General features: G+C 53.4%; 1 protein-coding gene across 1 annotated transcript in view; it reads left to right on the forward strand.

Moving 5' to 3' along the window:
* EPHB2 (EPH receptor B2) overlaps nucleotides 1–21,904 on the forward strand; it is a 125,034-nt gene that overhangs the window by 71,598 nt on the left and 31,532 nt on the right. The window contains exons 3-4 of the mRNA XM_007083711.3: nucleotides 7,318–7,473; nucleotides 8,643–8,978. Of these exons, the coding sequence (XP_007083773.1) occupies nucleotides 7,318–7,473; nucleotides 8,643–8,978 (492 nt within the window). The remainder of the gene's footprint in view (nucleotides 1–7,317; nucleotides 7,474–8,642; nucleotides 8,979–21,904) is intronic.

A 21,904-nucleotide genomic window follows, 5' to 3' on the forward strand; every position in this document is an offset into this window, starting at 1 on the left:
GATAATTTCTACGTCCAGGAATACCTGAGCGCAAGGTTTTTGGAATCCCACAGACCTGGGGTCAAACCTCAGCTCTGTCATTTAGTAGCTATGTGACCTCGGCATCGCCATTTCACCTTCCCCCTTGCCAAGCCTCAGTTTCCTCGTGCGTAAAAGGGGGGGGGGGTGATAATGGTACCACTTCAGTGGGTGGTCAGGTGGATTTAATGAGTGCCAATCACTTGCACTGGCCTCAGCACCTGGAAAGCACATGATAAATGAGAATTATTACCACCCTTGCACTCTGGGTGAGTAATAATAGCTAACATGTATATGGTACAGAACTTGCTGTGTGTTCTGTGTGGATATTAGCCCACCAAACCCACAGCCCCTGCTGTTGAGCCCCCCACCGTCCACTCGGGGAGACAGACCTGCCCTCAGCTAGCAAACTGAGCTGACTGAGCACCAATTATGTGCCAGACCTGGCACTGGGGATGTGGAGACTGAAGACCCAGCCCCTCCCCCAACCAGGGTCCATCCACCGGGGAGCAGCACACAGATAAGTGGCGGAGGGGTGAGGTCCGTGGTAGGATGGAGCTGGTTGGTACCAGCCTGGCTTTCAAGAGCCAGCCATGCACATTTCTTCCCAACTCCACGTTCAGTTATCTCAGACTGGTAGCTTGAAATTTGTCCTAGTGGGAGCTTTGCCACCGAAATTGACAAAGGTGACCAATCAGGGCTTCCCGCCCCCCTTCCCCGCCCCAGAGGGCCATTGAGCAGGACATCACTGCCCAGAGAGTGTGTCTGATGTGCCACAGTAGGGGTCTGAGGTGTCTGCTGTAGAGAGTGGAGGCCGGCCTCCCAGAGGCGTCCATCTCAGAACCCCATCCCTGATGGGCAGAAGGACATTCAAGCAAAGGGGCCCTTGCACGTGCAGCCAGGGCATCTAGGGAACAGCAAACAGGCGAGAGAGGTGACCAGATGGGGCCAGAGAAGTGTACCAGAGGGTCAGGTTACCAGAGACCGAGGACGTTTCTGGGACACGGGACTTCCAGTTTGAAAAGCAGGATGAGTTGTCACCATAAGGGGACAGCCCCCTGGGATGACCCACGGGGACAGAAGATGGGAAGTGGAGTGGGATCTGAGCAGCCACGGAGCCAGATGAAATTGACATGGTGACGGTGGCACCGAGCCTGGCATTTGCTTGGCCAAGTATTTTCTCATGGCACCCTGTAAGGGGCATATTCGTTTATGCGACAAGTACATGTATTGAGCAGCTACTATGCTCCCACCACTTTGCCAGGAGTTAGGGAACCAACGAGAGAGCCAGACAAACCTAGTTCCTCTTCCCCTCTGCAGGCACTTCCCAGGCAGGGAAAAGACATCACACATGTTTATAAGCTGTTTTCTAATATAATTACAATTCGAGATGAGTGTCAACAAAGGAAACAGACTGAGACAGAGTGTAATGAGAGGATCACTCTGGCCAGGGTGGTCAGGGAGGGCCTCTCTGGGAAGTGACATTAAAGCTGGGGCCTGAGAGGCGCCTGGGTGGCTCAGTCGGTTAAGCATCCAACTACACCTCAGGTCATGAACTCATAGTTGGTGAGTTCAAGCCCCATGTCAGGCTCTGTGCTGACAGCTCAGAGCCTGGAGCCTGCTTTGGATTCTGTGTCTCCCTGTTCCTCCCCCACTTGCGCGCTCTCTCTCTCTCTCTCTCTCAAAAATAAATAAAGATTTTTTAAAAATTAAAAAAAAAAAGAAAGCTGGGGCCTGAAAGAAGAAGCAGGTCAACCATAGGAAGCAGAGACAGTGCTCCAGGCAGAGAGACAGCATGGCCAAAGGCCCTGAGGCAGGGGCACTCTTGCCAACCGAGGGGCTGGAGTGCAATTGAGTGAGAGAAGTGTCCAGAAATGCCAGGAAGACCACAGAGCCAGCCCGGCGGGCTTCTCGGACCAGGGCTGGGTGTGGGGTAGTTCTCAGTGCCACGGGGAGCCACCTGTGAGTTTAAAATAAGCAGAGTGTGGTGGGTCCGATTCATTCAGATCTCTCCCGTGAGTGTGGGGGATTAGAGGGGAGGCAGAAGTGGGTCAGGGAGAGCCACGCAGAGACTCTGACTGCATCCATACCTTGCACGTATCATCAGCCCCCTTTCCGGAGGAGGGGACTGAGTCTCAGAGAAGGCACCTGTCAGAGGCACGGCCTCCAGGTCCGTTTTCTTCCCAGTTCTGTGCATGAAACCCGGATGTTGGCAGGACTGAATGCCTTCCCAGCTGAGAAGCTAGGAGTAGCACGTCCCCTAGGGCACTGGGCACTGAGGGCGGGCCGCGGTTCCTGACCTCTCTGTGGGCAAAGAGGTGGCGGACCAGAGCTGAGGGCCTCCCCCGGCTCACACAGTATACCTGGTATCAGAATCTGCCTCTGCTGCTGAAGAGCCAGGTGTGTCTGCCCCTCTTTGGGCCTCAGTTTCCCCCAACGTCGGATAAGGGGGTTGCACTGGACGCTCTTGCAGCTTTATCACTACCTGTCACCTGCTAGGCACCCGGCATCGGACTGGGAATTCACAGTCCAGCCAGGCACTTACAGATTCATGACTAAGTAAGCAAAACAGGCACCTCTGGGACACCCGGGTGGCTCCGTCGGTTAAGCCTCCGACTCTTGGTTTCAGCTCAGGTCGTGATCTCACAGTTCATGAGCTCGAGCCCTGCATCACACACTCTGTGCTGACGATGCGGAGCCTGCTAGGGATTCTCTTTCTCCCTTTCTCTTTGCCGCTCACACACCCACACCACACACCCTCTCGCTCTCAAAATAAATAAATAAACATTAAAAAAAAAGAGAGAGAGAGAAAGAAGCCTTCCCTCCAGGAAAGGCTTCCTGGAAGAGGGGGTACCTAAGCCAGGTCTTAAAGGGGTGTAGGAGTTTGATGACAAGGGGAAGGCATTGCAGGGAATGAGAGCAGGGTGGACAGAGGCCGGAGGTGTGGAGGCAGGCCTGGGGCAGGCACCACATGTAGCGGACTGTGCAGAACAGCACAAAGCTCAGGGTGGTGGGCACTGAGAGGCAGGCAGGTGCCAGCCCTGGGGGCCTGGGGGCCCTGAGCAGTTTGGGGAGCTGTTGCGGATTTTTTTTTTTAATAGCAGTTTTATTGTGACGTGAGGCACATACCATAGAATTCAGCTAAATTGTACAATTCAGTGATTTTTGGTGTATTCATAGAATTGTGAACATAAAATTGTTCAATTTTAGAACACGTTCATCACCTCAGAAAGAAACCCTCTTGCCCATTAGCGGTCACTCTCCATTCTCTGCTCTCCCCTGTCCCTGGCAACCACTAAGCTACTTCTGTCTCTAGAGATCGCTGCTCTGGACACTTTTAGATAAAGGGAAGCATACAACATGTAGCCTTTTGTGACTGGCTTCTTTCACTAAGCACAGTGTTTTCAGGGTTCATCCACGTTGTAGCACGTATCAGTGTTTTATTCCTTTTTACGGCCAAATAATATTCCATTGTGTGCCACTGTGGATTTTTAAGTGGCACAAAAAGGTTTGTACTTTAGAAAGCTGGCTCTGGAGGGTGGGCAGGAGGAGGCCAGATGGCCATGAGAGGCTAAGGAGTAGGTAAGAAGAGCTTTCTGGATGCCCGCATGGGTGGAACAGTAGGAGGGAAGAGCCAGGACGGGGCACTGCCGAGTGGGGGGAAGACCTGATAATTGGCCGCAGGGGGTGAGGGGAGGGAGGAGGCATCCAGGGTTCCGGGGGACTGGGTGGAGAGTGACGTCACCTTGCAAGACGAAAGAGTGGGTTTTGTGAAGCACGGTGCCGAGAGATACAGAAACCATAGCCGCCCAGTGAGAAGGCGGAGGGGTGTCCAGCCGGACACCTAAAAGAGGGAAGGCTTCTGAAGGAGGCAGCCTGGGGAGTCTGAGATGGGGCCAGGATGTGGTGACTGGGAAGGACAGCCAGGAAGGTGGCCCAGATGGAGGGGCTGGCACGGCACAGAGGAGACTGTGGGCAGCCACTCACCAGCCAGGCCCCGGGAATTACCAGCAGATGGGAGAGATGTGCTAAGCTGGGCCGGCTCTTGCCCGAAAGGGAGCCAGGAGGGTCCTGATCTTGGGATCAAAACCTTTTGGCATCTATTAGGATGGTCCTAGACCCCCCCTTCACAGGAGCCCTGTACCCCCACTTTACAGCAGAGGAAACTGAGGCTCAGAGAGATCAATCACTTAACGAGAGCCAGAGCTGACTGGATAGTGCCAAGATGGCCCTCTTTATCCAGACAGCAGGGAAACTCTGGTGCCTGAGAGGAAAGTAAGAAGGAAGGAGGGCAGGAGGACTCAGGACCCCAAAGCCAGTGCAGTCAAGTGGAGAGAGCTCTGGGCACCCACCCAGGAGCTGCCAATCCCTGCCCAGCACTCACAGACCTTTGACAACAATGCAAGTTGCATAAGGGCAGTGTAGTGTGGTGGTTAGGGAAGCCTCTAGAGTCAGACCACCCAAGATTGAATCTCAACTGTGCCACGGTAAGCTCACATCCTAGCAAATTACTCCACCTCTGTGCCTTCGTGCCTCCATCTGAAAATGCAGGTGATAACACTCCCTCCGTCACAGGGCTGGGTAACGACTGGATGAGTTACTATGGGTTAAGTACTTAGCACAGTGCCAGTATTTAGTAAGTACTCAGTAAGGGCTGCCTGGGTGGCTCAGTCAGCTGAGCATCCAACTCTTGATTTCAGCTCAGGTCCTGATCTTGTGGTTTGTGGGATCGAACCCCCCACATCAGGCACTGTGCTGAGAGCACGGAGGCTGCTTAGGATTCTCTCTCCCTTTCTCTTTCCCTCTCTCTCTGCCCCCCCACCCCCACCCTGGCTTGCTCTCTCTCTCTCTCTCTCTCTCTCTCTCAAAATAAATAAACATTTTCAAAAACTACTCGGTAAATGTTGGCTGCTTCGTATTTACACTCTGAAGGCCTGGTATCCCCAGCTGTACAGCAGAAGCCCTAAAAACTCCCCAGAGCACTCACTGCCATCCTCCTTGGTGTCACTGTGGCCTGAATGGTTATGTCAAAGTCCTGACTTGGCCCTTGCCTGGCAGTTTCTTAAGGACTGGACTGGAGCTGGCTCTTCAGGATCCCCACAGGGCCTGGTCCAGGTGACATCAGCCAGTGTCGCTGTCTGTTAAGTCGGTTGCCACCTTCTGGAAGCCCCCTCCAAATGGCAGGTAAACTAGGACCCCAGGGGGAGGGTGCTGCTTCCTAGTGTCCCAGGGGGACTTGTGTGTGGCTTATTTACTGCACGCTTGTGTCATCCAGCAAAGCCCTGAGATTGTAACCACAACCTTTCCCCACCCCCATGCCAGACACTGGCCATCGCATGGAGTCCACTTTATGGGGTAGATGCTCTCTCAGCAATGAGAAAACTTTAGCTCAGAGAAGGTGAACTACTTGTCTGAGGTCACCCAGCAGATTGGTATTTGAACCAGATACCGTTCAATAATGCCAGGAATTATTCCGGGAATTTTTGCCTAAATTAACCAGTGTGATCCTCACAGCAATTATAGAACATAGATGCTGTTGTCCCCATTTTGCAGGAAGGAAATAGCTTAAGCGACTGGCCCGAGGTCATACTGCTGGGGATTGGCCAAGCAGCCTGCACACCAGCCACCGTTCTCCACTGCCTTCCTGCTCGCACGATCCCCAAAGCCCAAGCTCTTCCCGCTTAGGCAAGGCAACTTCAAGCGGTGTTAATGGAGCATCTGCTGAGTGCTGGGTTCTGTGCTGGGCACAGGGGAAGGAGCCGTGAATCAGACAGGGCTCCGATCCTGAGGGAGCCAAGAGCACGGCCAGGGGACCCCTTGATGAATAATTATGGCAGGGGAGTAAAGCTTTCCGATCTCAAGTAACAGAAGCCCCAAAGAGGGTGGGGTCTCCGAGGCTGGAGCCGGTTGAAGACTTGAGAGGAGGGCAGTTTGCTAAGATGGGAACTTGGAGGATAAGCTTGGAGACTGGGGCTGGAAAAATAATTGAGGGAAATTTATGTTAGCCATTTACATATGAGGAAAGTGATGCTCTGAGAGGCAGAGATGGCTTGCCAAAGGTCACACAGCACACAGGCATGGAATGTGAGCGTCCCTGGCCCGGGGACAGTGTAGCCGCATTTCACTCCAAGGAGGAACTTGCCTGTTGCAAAGCTCTTCCCCATCCGCCTTCTCAGTTACCCCTTCCATGATCCTCCCTCCCAAGATCACAGCAGAGGTGGGATTATGAACCCCAGTAAGCAGGAGAAGAAACAGGCCAGGAAAGGGACAGGGCCTGGACCCCAGGCCTCCCGATTCCCAGCCCAGGGCTAGGAGGAAGACGGTAGGGTGGATTTGCACACTGGTCCACATAGGACTGGTCATTTCTTGTAGAACCTGAGCCCTGAGCTGCAGGGCCTGAACCCAGATCCTGAGCAGTCCCCCCAGAGCAGGGAAGAAGGCGGAAGCCTCTGGAAGAGCCCTCTTAGATGAACATGCCCATCAAGTGCAAACACTTCCCTCCTCAGGCTGTCCCTGGTATTGCAGGCTCCGTTTAGCGAAATAAGTTGATCAAACACCTGCTGCACTAACAGCTAGTACTCATTGGGCACCCACACTGTGCAAGGCTTCGTGCCATGTACCTCACACACTATGCCAGATTCCCCAATGGCTTTCAGAAATAGGTCTTAGGATCATGATTTTACAAATAAGGAAACTGAGTCTCAGAATGCGTAAGCCACTTGTCTATGGCCACACAGCTAGTAAAAGGCCCATCTGGGACTCAAACCCAGTCCTGTCCACTTCCAAAGTCAGTGTTCTTTCCTGCTATACCCACGTCATCTTTCTACATGCCCCGCACTTTGCTATTGTAATGTAATCATCCTCAATCATCTGGAAGCCAGGAATCTAGTTACAAGAATCAGGGTTCAGCCAGACATTAGTGAGCAAGACTGGGCCATGGGCGCTTCCCCAGACCCCTTCAGGGTCTTCGGAATAAGTCAGGATTGACCCTGGAAGCTGTGGCTCAGCCAACCTGGAGTATTTGAAGAAGGATTGCTAGGGGCCCCAGCTGAACCCATAGACAGCTTCAGAGACAAGACGCCAGGTAGCCTGGAACCTTCTGGGCACAGAAGGGACTGCCAGGTTGGAGCCTGGAGGCCCCCAGGAGCTTTAGGAGATGGGACTTCCCAACAACTGCACTTCGCGGCCCCTCCGTGATGCCGTGTGGCGTCTACGAGAAACTGCAGGGTCTCTCCATGCCTTGTGACCTCTGAGCCCTCCTCCGGTTTCTCCAGCAATTCTCCTTGTCTTCTGTCCCAGGTTGCCCATCTGGAACCTTCAAGGCCAACCAAGGGGACGAGGCCTGCACCCACTGCCCCATCAACAGCCGGACCACTTCCGAAGGGGCGACCAACTGCGTCTGCCGCAACGGCTACTACAGAGCAGACCTGGACCCCCTGGACATGCCCTGCACAAGTACGTTCGGGGCCTCTCGGGAGCAATGCCTGACCGAGTCCCGAGGCCACGTGCAGAAAGCTCAGAGCAAGGGCTGGACAGCCGTCGGGCTGCAGCCAGCCTTTCCCGAGAGGGGAGCAGCCAATCACCTGATGGGAGGGGAAATGAAAAGCTGTTTGGAAAAGGACCATCCTGGGGTGGTTGGATTGCCAACAAGCAGCTACCAGGGAGCTGGCATCTGGCTCCTTACCTCCTCCTGCCAGTCACATGGAGGATAAAGTCAAGGTCTCGATTCACAAAGGGACAGTAAATGGGAGGCTTGGCAGAAGGAGAGCCAACCTGGTGTCTGTGACAGAAGAGGCTGCCCGGTGTTCTAACCTGGTGGCGGCTGCCTGAATCACAGGCCAGCGTTCTCAAAGAAAGGGATGACTACGAGGGCAATCTCCCCACCCCTGGATCAGACAGGAATGGCATTCAGCTGCAGGCGACAAGAGACAGAGCTGACCCCAGTGACGTAAACCATAAGGATTTATTCTCTCACTTCACAGAACCCCAAAGATAGGTACCCCTGGGATAATTGTGGCAAATCCGCGAAGTTCTCTGGGACCCGGCTCACTCTTCCTGCTCTGCCAATCTCGGCATGTGGCTCCTCTCCTTCGGGTCACTTCCTAGTCCAGCATTGCTGCTGAAGCTCCAGCCATCACACACATTCTAGACGGAGGAAGGAGGAAAGGGACATAGGCACATTTTATAGCTGTGCCCTTTTAAGAAAAGGTCCTAACCAAAAAACCTCTGCCGTATCTCAGTGGTCAGCACTTAATCACAGGAGGCTGGGAAATATAGTCTTCTGGCTGGACATATTGCCCCCCCCCCAATAAAATCGGGATGCTATTAGAAGGAAGAAGGGGAAATAGATATCAGGTGGGTGTAATCCCCAACACAAAAAGACTGGTCCTGGTCCCGGTAACAATCACCAAGGAGGTTGGAGTCCAGGGAGAAAGGGTTAAGCAGATGTGCAGCAAGATGAGAGTTATATTCTAGAAGCATCTCTCTGATGGGTGGAGGGGAGAAAGGATGCGAGGGAAGCCTTTGGGGGCCTGGGCTGGAGCCAGGGCAGTGGGCAGAGAGCCGTCTCTTGGGGAACGTACCTCCACAGCCCCCCACTGACCGAAACCTCTCCCCACCCTCAGCCATCCCCTCCGCACCCCAGGCGGTGATCTCCAGTGTCAACGAGACCTCCCTCATGCTAGAGTGGACCCCGCCCCGCGATTCAGGAGGCCGTGAGGATCTCGTCTACAACATCATCTGCAAGAGCTGTGGTTCAGGCCGGGGCGCCTGCACCCGCTGTGGGGACAACGTGCAGTATGCACCCCGCCAGCTGGGCCTGACCGAGCCGCGCATTTACATCAGTGACCTGCTGGCTCACACCCAGTACACCTTCGAGATCCAGGCCGTGAACGGTGTCACCGACCAGAGCCCCTTCTCGCCTCAGTTCGCCTCCGTGAACATCACCACCAACCAGGCAGGTAAGCACTTCAAATGCACGCTCCGGGGGCAGGGCGGCGCCCTGCTGTGCAAACCAGTATCCCGCCAGCCCTCATCAAAGACCCTCTCGCCCCTGTGGAGTGGCTTCTGCTTTTCCAAGGCTGTACTCACCTGGGAGGGTAAGCGTTTACCTGTCCGTTGTCATGGTGTTCGTAATAACCGCTGTCGTTTGGTGAATGTGTGTCGTTGAAGGTAAGCGTGAAGCTGCTATAACAAAAAGGGTTCAGTGGCTTAAAGTTAACACAGAAATTCAGGCTTCTCCCCTGTGAGAGTCCACAGGTGAGCAATCCAGGTTAGTGGGTAGATCGGATCCACTTGGAGACGCGGGGGCCCGGGTTCTTCCGTGTGCGTCAGCGCCCCCCACGCCCCCTGCCTGTGTGCACGACCGATGCTGAGGTGCAGGCCTGTCTGTGCTCCGGCCTGCGGGGAGGGTGGGAGAGAGAGGACGCAGGGCCAGAGTAATGTTCCAAGCCGGGTAAGCAGGAGTGGCACCTGTCACTTCTGTGCACCTTCCCCCGGAAAGAGCTTGGTCATGTGGCCTCACCGAACCACAGAGGAGGCCAGGGGATGCGACCCCTCGAAGCCTAACTTAGACCTCTCACAGTGGGCGGTGGGGACACAGCCAGGAGACATCTAGCAGTTTCCACAGGTGTCTTCTGTGAGCCTCCCGCCCACTCCAGTTCAACTCAGGCAAACTTTCCTCCCTCAGCTCACCTTTCATAATCCTTTCTGGGACCCCACGTCACTCCGTCTTCTGCCCTACTTCCCTCATAGCAAAAAAAAGTTGCCAAACAAGGCAGTCTCACCACTGCTGCCATTCCCTCCTCAGTCCACTCCACACAGGCTTCTGGCCCCTTCTCTCCACCAAGACCACTGTCCTCTGGGTCGCCAGTGACCCCCATGTGCCCAGGTCCAGGAGACACTTCCCAGCCTCATCCCCCAACCAAGGGCCACATGAGATTTTCAAGGACCTCATGGGACCTATAGGCTGAAAACTGAGTGTGCCCCTCAGTTATTCAGTCAACAACCCTTGCCCAGCTTCCGCTGTGAGCATGGTCTGGGGGGCCCTGTCCAAGGAAGAGCCAAGGGAGGCCAGGCTCCAGGAGAAAAGGTGAGTGGGCTAAACATTCCCTAGAGTTTCTCGTTCAGTAGGTCTGGGTATGGCTCGAGAAGCTGCATTTCTAACAATCTCTCAGGTTATCCTTCTGATGTCAAGTGAGACCCACACAGTAAGTGCACAAGGGATCCAGAGATATAGGTCTAGGGACGCTTCCTGTAAGAGGCAGGATTTGACCTGTAGTTTAAAGGAACAAAAAAAATTTTAAGGGAGTGATAGAAAGAAATGTCTTATGGGGCACCTGGGTGGCTCCATCAGTTAAGCGTCCAGCTTTGGCTCAGGTCATGATCTCATGGTTTGTGGGTTCGAGCCCCACATCAAGCTCTGTGCTGACAGCTCGGAGCCTGGAGCCTGCTTCATATTCTCTGTCTCCCTCTCTCTCTCTGCCCCTCCCCTGCTTATGCTCTGTCTCTCTCTCAAAAATAAATAAAAACATTAAAAAAAAAAAAAAAGAATGAGGAAAGGCATGAACAAAGACATGGAAGGAAAGGGGCCAACCAGCTCCACCTGGCTGAGGGGTACTTTCTATACATGACCTCACTGCATACCCCCAGCTTCCTTGAGTAGGAGACATCCATGCCCCCATTTGACAGATGATGGTCAGAGAAGTTGAGTCACAAAGCAGGAAGGGTAAGAGACAGGAATTAACTAGGACAAACAGATGGTGCTTGGGCACAATCCAGGGTATGTCCAAGGACATTGGGTTTGATGGTGTGTGAGAGCGAGTGCATGTGTAAGAATGTGTGGGTGCGTCACTGTATGTGTTTGGGCGACCATGTGTTTATGATTGTGATTACATGTTCTGTGGCCATGTGGCTTCTTATTTATACATGCGTTCATGAGCATGGGTGTGTCTGAATGTGAGGGGCTTGGAGGGGGGTGTGTTTGAGCACGAATTTATACGTATGAATGTGGCCGTGCCTCTCTGTGTGTTTGTGTATGAGAAGGAGTGTGGTTTTGTTTGTGAATGGTTGCGGTCTCGCTGTGGCCAACAGGGCATATTTGTGAGCATGTGCCTGTAGTTCTTGTGGGGTCATGGGTGCGTTTAAGCCCCGCTCAGATTGGGGATCCGGATGGAGCTGACTCAAGGCAGGCAATCTGAGAGAACCAACAGCTGTTGGTAAAGACACCTCACAGATTATGAAGCCTCAGCTGTGAGGCTGTCTAACTGGACAAAGCTCTGTGGTAGGGAAGCCCAGGCTCCTGGTAGAGGGGGGAATGGAGGTAGAGGAGAGAGAGTTCTTTCCCTGGCTGTAGCAGCCTCCCTTGGACCTATTTGGGAGCCCTGAGGGAGGCCTACTCAAGAAGCCTCAGCTTATTAGCTGCAAGGAGTAGAGTCTGGCTGCTTGAGCTGGACCCTAGTTCCCAGAGATTAGAGATGGAACAGAGTGGGAGTGAGAGGCTTCCAGAGGAGAAGGTGCAAGGGGGAGCCCTCAGGATTGAAAGACAGATGCAGTGAGAAACAAGCACCGGATTCAAACCTGAGTTTGAATCCCAGCTTTGCCATTGACTTGCTGCATGACCTCAGTGTATCAGTCAGCTATTGCTGTAACAATGCTGCATAACAAAACCACCCCAAAACTTAGTAGTTTACAACAATGAACATTTATTTTCTCACTCACTAGTCTGTGGGGCAGCTAGGGTTTAGCTACTCTGCAGCAGGGCTCTCTATTCTGGGCAGGACTCCAGAATGTGGGTTGGATTCAGTCTGTTCCATATGTCTCCCATTCCCCTTGGACCAGCAGCCACCCAGGCTCGTTTCTCTTATGGTGAATGCTGGGAGCACAAGTGGCCGGGCCAAGCCATGCCACACAAACACATACCTCTGCTTGGGACACAGTCACCAACAGCAAATGAGCCCTGCAGAGTTACTTGGCAAAGGGTGTGGGTGCACAATCCTGTTCCAAGAGGCAGTGCTGAGATAACTGATCCAACCCATCACACTCGTGAAAACCACTGCTTACCTCAGGGCCTCCATTTTTCCACCAAATTGTGCATCAGAACTATACGAGAGCTTTTCCGGAACACAAGTTCTTGGCCCTACCTCAGACCTGCTAAATCAGAATTCCTGGAGTGGGCTCCAGGAATCTGCATTTGTAACAAGTGGCTCAAGTATTCCTTACCGTGAGACAAACTCGGGAAACCTGGGTCTAAGCGGGTCTAAGCCCCTGTATGCCCTCAAAGCCCTGGGGCTTTCTAGATCACAAACACCCTATCTCCCTCCTCTTTGTTTCAAGCCCCTTGACAAGCTGACTCTCTCACAGATGGTCAGAGCCCAGCTGGGGCCTGTGCAGCCACACCACGCCCTCAGCACATTATCCCCATTTGCCAGATAAGGAAACAGAGACCCGGAGAGATAGAGCCATTTATGCGAAGTCCCACGAGTAAGAGGCCTCAACTAGGATATAAACTCAGAACTATGTGACTGCAAATCTATACTAGAGAAGACAGAGTTCCTGCCCTTGGGGATTGATGCCCTGGTTGGAAAGACTGGATACAGCATCTACATTAAAGATGGAATGAATAAGGGCCCAAGGATGTATATGGGGAGGTGAGAGAGATCACAGGCAGGAAAGATCATTTCCTCCTGGAGAACGGGAGGAGGGCAAGTCATGGAAGGCTTCCTGGAAGAAGAGGCATTTGAGCTTGGCTTTGGAGAATGGAGAAGCTTGTAAGAAAAAGAGATGGAATCCTGCAGGGAGGAAGGTGTCCCAGGGGAGGGAAGTGCGGGAGGCAAGCCGGAGGGAGAGTTCTTTTTGTTCCTCTGCACATGTTCCCTCTGCCTGGATTGCTTTTCTCCTCACTCTTCTTTCAGACTTTAGCTCATCTTTATTGGCCTTCCTGACTTGGTCACACCCCCAGCACCATGGCCCTCAAGCTTCCCTGGTTGAGATTTTAGCCTTATGCCTTTGATCGTGGCGTTCCTGTCTGTCTCCCCCGCCATCAGCACGTGATGGTACACAATGGGTCTGCTTTTCCTCACCACGGTTTTCCCGGCACCTGGCCAGGGGCACACCACAGTGAATGCTCAGTGAACATTTGCAGAAGGGCTCAGGGAAGCATGGAGTGAGGTGGGGTGTAGAGAATTATGATAGGCTGGAAAGCAAGGCTGGGGACTTGATTTCCAGACAAATGCATTCAGTGGTCGGTTTTAATCAGACCCTAAAATTCAACATATAAATATCTAACTCATTGCCTTAAAAGGAAAAAGTATTCTTTTTGGGCAAGTGACTGGGCCTTGCTCACACTCCCTTGGCATTCACTGGGGCCAGAGCTGCCTTCTGACTTCATAAAGCCGTCATGCCACCTTCGAACCACACTCCGCCATCCTGGAACGCCTTTCCGCCCTGTTTTCATGCGTGCTCTCAGGGCCCCCTGGAGAAAGGAGGCCAGGCTGGGCCGCACATCCCCACTTGAAGGAGGAAGAAACAGGCACGAGGAGAGGCCAAGCATGTGCCCAGGGCCACTCAGCTGGGAAGGGGCAGACGCAGGATGCAGTCTGCTGTCCAGAGTCTGTGGCCCTCGACACAAACAAGCAAGACTACCCAGGGGATGGGAGGGAGGAGCACGGGCATCGGGGCGGGCATCCGAAGAGAGCCTCTCTGTGGAGGTGGTATTTAAGCGGAGATCCAAATCACAAGGCGGTGACGGCCTTGCAGACCCGGGGCGCGTGTGGCACTTCTGTAACGTGGGGCTCGTCCTCAGGGACAGCGTCCAGTACTCTTGGCCGCCCTCCGGGGCTGTGATGGATACCACCTCACCCGGAGCAAGCTCCGGGCAGCCGTGCCCCTGCCCAGTTTGAGACGGGCCGGGAAGGGTCTGGGTTTGGGAGTCTGGCACACAAACCTGGCTTAGGATCAAGCCTGGATGCTCGCTGGCACAAAGCCTTAGCCGAGTCACTTAGCCCACATCTGAACGCATCTCCTCGTGAGTGTCACTGCCCCTCCTTGCGGGACGGCTGGGATATTCTGAGGTCATGTCTCAAGGTGCCTCCCAGGCTGCCTCCCAGGCTGCCTGCCTGCAGCAGGCAGAAAGCAGAGCTCGTCTTTTATTCACCCGGGTCATAATAATGGCTCGCATCTAACGAGTGTTTACTGTGTGCCAGACACGGGCCCAAGTCCTTGGCGGTGAATCTTCACATCGACTCCATGAGGTGGGTCCTCTTCTTATCCTGTCTCATGGGTGAGGACAGTAAGGCATCGGGAATATAGGGACTTGCCTGCAGTCACCAGGCAGGCAGCAGCACAGTGAGTAACGTCACCGCATATTTGGGGCCCCGTGCTGGCCGGACTGAAGCTTCTGCAGAAGTGGGGCAGGCTGTGCGCATGGGCCCATTCACACCACAGCCTGGCTGGCAAATGCAGTCTTTGGCATCTCCTGTACTCAACAGTAGATTGGCCAGTTAGGAAGCTCCCCTGTTGTCACATCCTAGCGGGTCGTGTGGGCAAAAATGCGTCCTCGGTGCTGAGCTTGGCCCTCGTCCCACACCGCCCTTTCCGAGTTGTGTGACCAGGCTGCATGGGAGACGTCTCTTCTCCGAGCCTCAGTGTCCTCACCTTCAAAATGGGTATTGATCTATCACTGCAGCTTTGCCAGATGGTGTCCGGATTAACAATCATGTAGACAGAGCGCCTAGCACACGGTAAGTACGTGGATAAGACATGTCAGCTAGGCCTCAAACAAAATCGGAAGGTGTCTCAGTTTCCTACTGGTGCTATGACAAAATACCACAAACTCAGCAGCTTAGAATGAGACGCAGCTCCTGTCTCACAGCTCTGTAGGCGGAAGACTAGTCTGGATCCCTTCAGGCCCAAATCAAGCTGTCGGCAGGGCCACATTCCTTTCTGACGGCTCTAAGGGATGATCTGTTTCCTTGCTCGGTCAGGTGCCAGCAGAACTCAGTGCCCCGGGACGGTAGGAGCGAGGTCTCCCTTTCCTCGCCAGCTGGCAGCTGCCCTTAGCCCGCAAGACCCTCTCTCCAGCCCCTGCACGTGGCCCCCCCAACTCAGAAGCTTCAACAGGGCGTCAAGTGTCTTCATGCCCCAGCTCTCCGGTTCTCTGACTCTCCGCTGGGAAACGTTCTCCTCCTTTAAGGGCTCAATAGATTAGATTGGGTCTACCTGGATAATCCAGGATAATCTCCCCATCTCAAGGGCCATAACCTTAATCGCATCGGCAAAGTCCCTGTTGCCACGTAAGGTAACATATTCACAGATTCTGGGATTAGGATGTGGGTATCTTCGGGGGTCTGCCTGTCATCGAAGGTAACATAAGCCAAATTAAAGCACATCAGCATCGGCAGGGGCCCTGCAGGGCAAACCTTTTTTTTTTTTTAGAGAGAGGAAGACTGAAGCCCAGAGAGGTTCCTAAGTAGCTGTCCAGGATGACACAGCAGGTCCGTGGCAGAGCCAGTCTCCAGACCCTGGCCCGGTGTCACGGCCCCTGCCCGTGACACCACTCCACATGGCTTTCTCATGGAAAGACTTTCAACTTTCCAAAGCCCCTTCTGCCAGCGTGTTCTCCTCTGATCCTCCCGCCCTCCTGGGAGGCGGGCATACAGTGGCTTCGTCTCTAGAACTGGCACGAACGTGTACTCACCTACTTCTCTTCCTGGGGGCCAAGAGGATCAGAAGGAGATATGGGCCAAGAGAGCCCCCAGTGAGGCCCAGGCCTGGAGAAATGAAGAGAGAGGGAGAGGGCACTTCCCTCCCCAGGCCGAGCCCTCTGCACGCATCGGCCTCTTTGATCCCCCCAAGCTTTCTGCAGGGAAGGCACTGCTGGTCTAGAGTAGCAGTTAAGATTGAGTTTGGCTGCATATAACAGGAAGAAAAGTAAGAGATGCTGTTTGACAATCAACCACAACACCAACGGCATAAAAACAAGCGTTCACCTAGCTCACAGGTCTCCAGATTGGCCAGGTGGGTTGCGGGGGGGGGGGGGGGTGGGGGGGGCGGTGGGCAGGCATATTCATACGTTTGCACTCCCTCTACTCCGGGGTATTCGGCAGCTCTTGGGATATTTTCAGGGCCTTATGGCATGTTTGAGGTTGACTGCTGTCAGACTATCAGGATGGTCCTGGCTGGGACAACAAGGGCAATAACTCTGTTCTCTGTGTCTCTTCTTCATCAGGTCGGCCTGGGCATGTTCTTATGGCAATCACAGGGAACCAAGACAGCCGGCCGACATATGCAAGGGCTTTTCAAGCTCTGCCTATATCATGTTTGTTTATATCCCATTGGCCAAAGCAAGTCACATGGCTAAGCCTAGAGTTGGGGGGCAGGATTACACAAGTTATAGGGCAAAGAGTATAGATACAATGAGGTGGTTAATAATACAACCAATCTACCATCGTGGTTTAGACAAAACGGAGGTTTATTTTTCTTATATGTAAAGGATGTCAGAAGACAGGAGTTTGGGCAACTCCATGGAATCATGATGGATCCAGGCCCCCCAGCGCACAGCCTCTTGTCCTTTATAGGCCAAAATGGTTACAAGAGCTCCCGCTATCACATCCATGTTCCAGGCAGCAGGATGGAAGAAAGAGAGTGAGAAGGCTCTTCCCTTTGAAAAAAACTTCCTAGAGGTCCCACATATTACATTAGCTTTATGTCTCATTGGCACACATATTGTCACATGGCCACTTATAGCTACTAGAGAGTTTAGGAATATGTGGTCTGTTATTTGGGCACAATGTGCCTAGCTAAGAACCAAGTTTTGTTAATTTGACAAAGAAAGAATGGGTATTTGGTAGGCAGTAAGTCATATCTGCCACATCCCATTTTACGAGTGAGGAAACTGGACTCAGAGTGAAAAGTAACTTGCCTGAGGTCACACAGTCACCTGGGCATTAGAGAGCTAGGATCTGAACCCTGAATGCTGCCTCTTCTCCCTTCGACCACCGTCACCACCATTCAAGAGCCTTTCTGAGCTCTCAGCTACTCACAGGGCTGCTTAAGAGTCTGAACAGCCCAGGGGCACCTGGCTTGCTCAGTTGGAGGATCAGGCGGCTCTCGATCTCAGGGTGGTGAGATCGAGCCCCATGTTAGGTGTAGAGATTACTTAAATTAAATAAATAAAAATTTAAAAAAAAAAAGGGTCTGAGCAGCCCAGACAGCGACATATGGCCGATGTCCCGCGGCCCCTTACTCTGGACCAAGTCTTATGCTAAGCACTTTACATGCTGGTTTTCATTTAACCTCCCAACATCCATGCCATTGCCCCCATTCTGTAGAGGAGAAACTGAGGCACTGAGGGGTGAGATATGCTGCCTTGGCTACCGGATTTGAAGCTTGGGCTGTCACCATCTTGCTAGTCCGGGTGCTGGGGTAGGACTGGGTCCCACTCAGCAGCCAGAGGTAAGATCAAGGCTGTTCAGCAGCCCCCTAGGAGGTGGGCCGTTGGATGTTTCCACCATACCAAGCCCAAGGCGTGGCCTTATCCTGCTCGGATCGTGCTTATGGCTCCCGCCAAGTACTCAGGGAGAAAAAAACCAACCTGGGCTGTAGAGTCAGGCAGGCCTGGGTCCTGATCCCACCTGATCCCACCTGGGTCCTGATCCCACCAGCTGAGGTACCATGGGCAGGAGACTTGACCTGATTCTCGCTTTCCTCATCTGTGAAGTGGATGTGATGAACCCCACTCCATCTGATTGGGTAGCACCCAGCAGGTGCTGTTAAATCTATGCCGAATCAAGGGAAGAATGAATGTGCAGATGAACAGCCACCCTAGACAGGAGCCTTTCTCAGGTTCAAGGAAAGAGATATTATCTCCTGGACCTGATTTTTGTTGTTATGGGGGTTTTTTTCCCCCAAAATATATTTCACAAACTGCTACTTCCAAAACACATTAATAGCTGTTATGTGAAAAAGAGGCTCTAAAGCCAAATGAGACCTCAACCACCCAGTTAACCGGGTCTCTCCCCTGCAGGACATCTCAGAGCCTTGAACAAAGGAGTGTGCAGTATGAGTGTAGCAGGGGTCTAGACCTCTGTGTTTCTCTGACTTTCTTGGCCACAGAGCTCCTTTGCTTCGTAGAAAAGTGCCACCTTGGCACCAGTTCCCAACTATTCCTTCTTTTCTGTCCACCGCCCTGTTTGGTCCCATCAGAGAGAAACGAGGCCCATTTTCTGGACGTGTTTTATTTGTGGAAATTCTGTTGTGACAGTTATGATCAGGCCACCCAGAATTGCAGTTGGATTGTCAGGAGTTTACTGTATTGCTACAGTCAAAACAGCTCTCCCATTATCCACCGGAAATACTCTAGGAGTCTTGTCACGGGGAAGGTGTTCCTGCTAGAGACCCTGGAGAATGCAAGCACAGTAATAATTGACTGTTGTGGCATTGTTGGCTGACTGGTTGGCAGGAGGCTCCGTGTGACATCGCAAGGGGGCAGGGGCTCTGAGGGAGAGCCAACTGTGACGCCCATCACAGAAGCTGTGCTGCCTTCCCCCGGCCGCTGCCGGAAGACATTACTCCAGGTCCCAACCCCCAAGGTCAGTGACTCAGACAGCCTCCTGAGGGTGCCAGGAAAGGTGAGAGGCTGCCCTTCTTTTTCTCCTTCCTTCCTTCCTCCAGTATATTGATAAATGCTTCTTCTGAGCCACACACTGTTCCAGGCACGAGGGATAAAGGGTTGAATAAGAGAGATGAGATCCCTGCCCTCAGATAGTGTTAGTGCTACAAAGTAAAGAAAGCTGGGGGGGAAGGCAAGTGACAGGGGGCAGGGTGGGTGGACAGGGAGTGCTCTCTGAGGAGGGGCGGTTTAGCTGAGATGTGAGTGAGGAGGCCATGGAGATCTGGGGGACGAGGTGTCCAGGCAGAAACACTGTGGGGCCAACGCCCTGAGAGAAAAATGATGACCTTGGTGTGATTGGAAACAGAAAGGCGGCCAGTCTGGATGGCACTTGGGAGTAAAGGAGCAAGTTGCAGGTAGCTGGCAGGTGCCGGGCAGGTGGGCCCTGAGGCCACGTGGGGCATCCGTGCGTCATTCAGGGGGTGGTGGGAAGTCAGGTGCAGTGAAGACGTCACAGATGCAGCGGGATCTGCTACTGGGGCTTGGGGTGGGGTCTCACACTGCCAGTGCTCAGCGCCTTCTCCCCACTGCTCTAAGCTCCCGGCGTCTCCTTACTGGTGAAAGGGGAAAGGCCAAACACACTCGGGGGTCTCCTTCCTGCCTCAGAGCTCAGGGCTGCGGAGGTCAAGCTGGGCAAGGTCCAACCCACTCCCTCTTGAAGTAGCCAGGGTCACAGGCCTCCTGTCTTCCTGCCCGTCAAAGGCTCCTGGTCCCAGAAGGCTCTGAGAGGCCACCTGACTCAACCCCCCTCGTGCCCTGAGAGGGAGACGGGGCACATGCGGAAAGCACTTCCTCAAGTCTCAACTGATGAAGGGACTGGACACTCCCCCAGGCATCGCTGGGGACAGCAGGGCCCCTGACCACCTGCTCCAGCCAAGCAGGCCCTGCCTGGCCAGGCTCCCCTCTTCCCCTCTCGGCCACAAGCCTCTTTTGTGCTTACTCCCTGGGGCTCCATCTCCTTGCAGGGGTCACAGGGCACCACTGACCCCAGCCCCCTGCCGGTGTGCCCTGCTGGTAATTGAAAATACCAGAATTCCCTGAAGACCAACTTACAGGGAAATCTGATACCCCAGGGTGGGCGGTGGACAGCAGGAGGGATGGGAGAACATCCAGCTGTTCCCTCTTCTCCACCATTAATCCCCCTGGATTCCAGGAGAAAGGCCAGACCCGCTTGGCCCCCACTGGCCCGCCTTGATCATCTTCCCAGCAAATGCCGCCTCCTTGCCACGCCCAGGGTTACGGTACTTATGGGATCAGAGTCCGGGTTAGCTGCCTGTAACCCAAGCCTGCCGGCTAAGCCCCCCAAGCCCAGACCCCCATGGCTGTGTGGGACCCGCCCCCATAACAGCTGAGCTCCCGGAGCCGAGGAGGGCCGGGCGGTGGTGGGTAAGGTGAGTCAGCGGGAGCCGAGTGGAGTTAGCTTTGCAGCAACAGAATGGGAGCCGGCCCAGGATGTCCTCAGAGGCCCTCTGAAGTCCCCTGGTTTCCAGACCCCCCTGCTCAGCCTGCATCAGCTGCAGCCAATAGAAGGGAAGGGTGTGTTGGACTTGGGTGGGCCTGGGTTCAAATCCCAGCGTCACCGCCTGATAACCCTGTGACTTTGGGCAAGCAAGTTACTTCCTACCGCAATGCCTCCATTTCCTCTTCTATAAAATGGGTATAATAAGAATACCAGCCTCATGGGGTTAGTATGAGTGTTAAAGGAGTTCACTATGTAACGCATTTGGAAAAGCACCTGGCATAGAGTGAACAGGTGAGAGTCAGGTGTGGGCCTTCCTTACGTTTTTCCACTGGGCGTCATGGGGCATACAGGCATTGTCGAGATAACAAGCTCATATGTCATTTGAGGAGCAGGTTGCCACTCCTTCTGCAGCCCTTCTGTGGCTCCCCAGTGCCTTCAGGACAAGGCAGGCTCCTGGGCAGCCTACAACTTCTTGTCCCCCTGCTTTAAGACCCTCCAGAGCTGCAGGCTCCAGAGGGAGTTAGCCTGGGCTGATGAGAAGGGCAGTCCCTGCAGATGCCAGGCCGTGAGAAGTAATTTGGTGGATGGAAGATGTACTCAACCGGGATTCAGATGGTCTGAGATCTTATGCCAGCCCCTACCTGCTGTGTGATCTTGGATAAGTCACTTTCCTTCTCTGGTCCTACATCTACTACTCCTCAGAGTGTGGTCCACAAACCAGCAGCATCAACTTCCCGAGGATCTTGTTAGAACCGCGAATCCTCAGGCCCCACCATGTATCTTGGTTGGGGGTGGGGGGGGGAGGTGCCCAGCAATGTGGGTTTTAACAAAGTCTGGTTATCTCCTTATTCCCTCTCAAGTTTGAAAAGTGCAATCATCTTTAGGGATGGGAGTTGAAATCACAGGGAAAGAGGGGAAGGGAACAGCCTTGCCCCTTCTCAGGCCTGCATCACCTTGGCCTTGTCCTGACATGGGGGCTGGGACCCAGGAGCTCTAGCCTGGAGCAGACACTCGTTGTGTGAAACAAATATGCTTTCTCCCCTTAGGCTGCGAGTGCCTGGAAGGCAGGGACCCTGAGGGTTCCTCTCTTGGGCCCCAGAACCCGGCATCATGCTGGCATCATAGCAATTCTGTGAATTGACATCTTTTTTCCAGCTTTATTGAGATATTATTGACATGTAACATGTGAAAGTTTAAGGTATATGATGTGATGTCTTGATACATGTATATATTGCAAAACGATTACCACAGTAAGGTTAGTTAGCACCTCCATCCGACCGCTCACGTAACTGCCATCTTCGGGTGTGTGGTTATAACATTTAAGATCTGCTCTCTTTACGACTTAACTGTTACGCACTACAGGATTGTTTATTATAATCACCAAGCTATCCGTGAGACTTCTTAGAGCTAGCAGTTTATACCCTTTGACCAGCATGTCCTGGCCCACAGCCCCTAGTACCGTCCTACCCAGTTGAGATGTTCGCTTGTTTGTTTCTATTTGTTTGTTTGTTAAGGAAGTTTTACGCCCGGTGTGGGGCTCAAACTCACAACCCCAAGATCAAGAGTCGCATGCTCCACTGACTGAGCCAGCCAAGTGCCCCTGGGAATGTTTTTAATGATATCTCCCTCCTGCTGGTGCCAGGCACCATGGTCAACTCTGTACTTTTCTCCTTTTATGCTCATAGCATCATTGCCAGGTAAGGGTCCCCATGTGACAGGTATGGAAACTGAGGCTCAGAGAGGTTGAGAGAGCTTGC

The sequence above is a fragment of the Panthera tigris genome, chromosome C1 (assembly GCF_018350195.1).
Source record: "Panthera tigris isolate Pti1 chromosome C1, P.tigris_Pti1_mat1.1, whole genome shotgun sequence".
Classification (NCBI taxonomy): domain Eukaryota; kingdom Metazoa; phylum Chordata; class Mammalia; order Carnivora; family Felidae; genus Panthera; species Panthera tigris.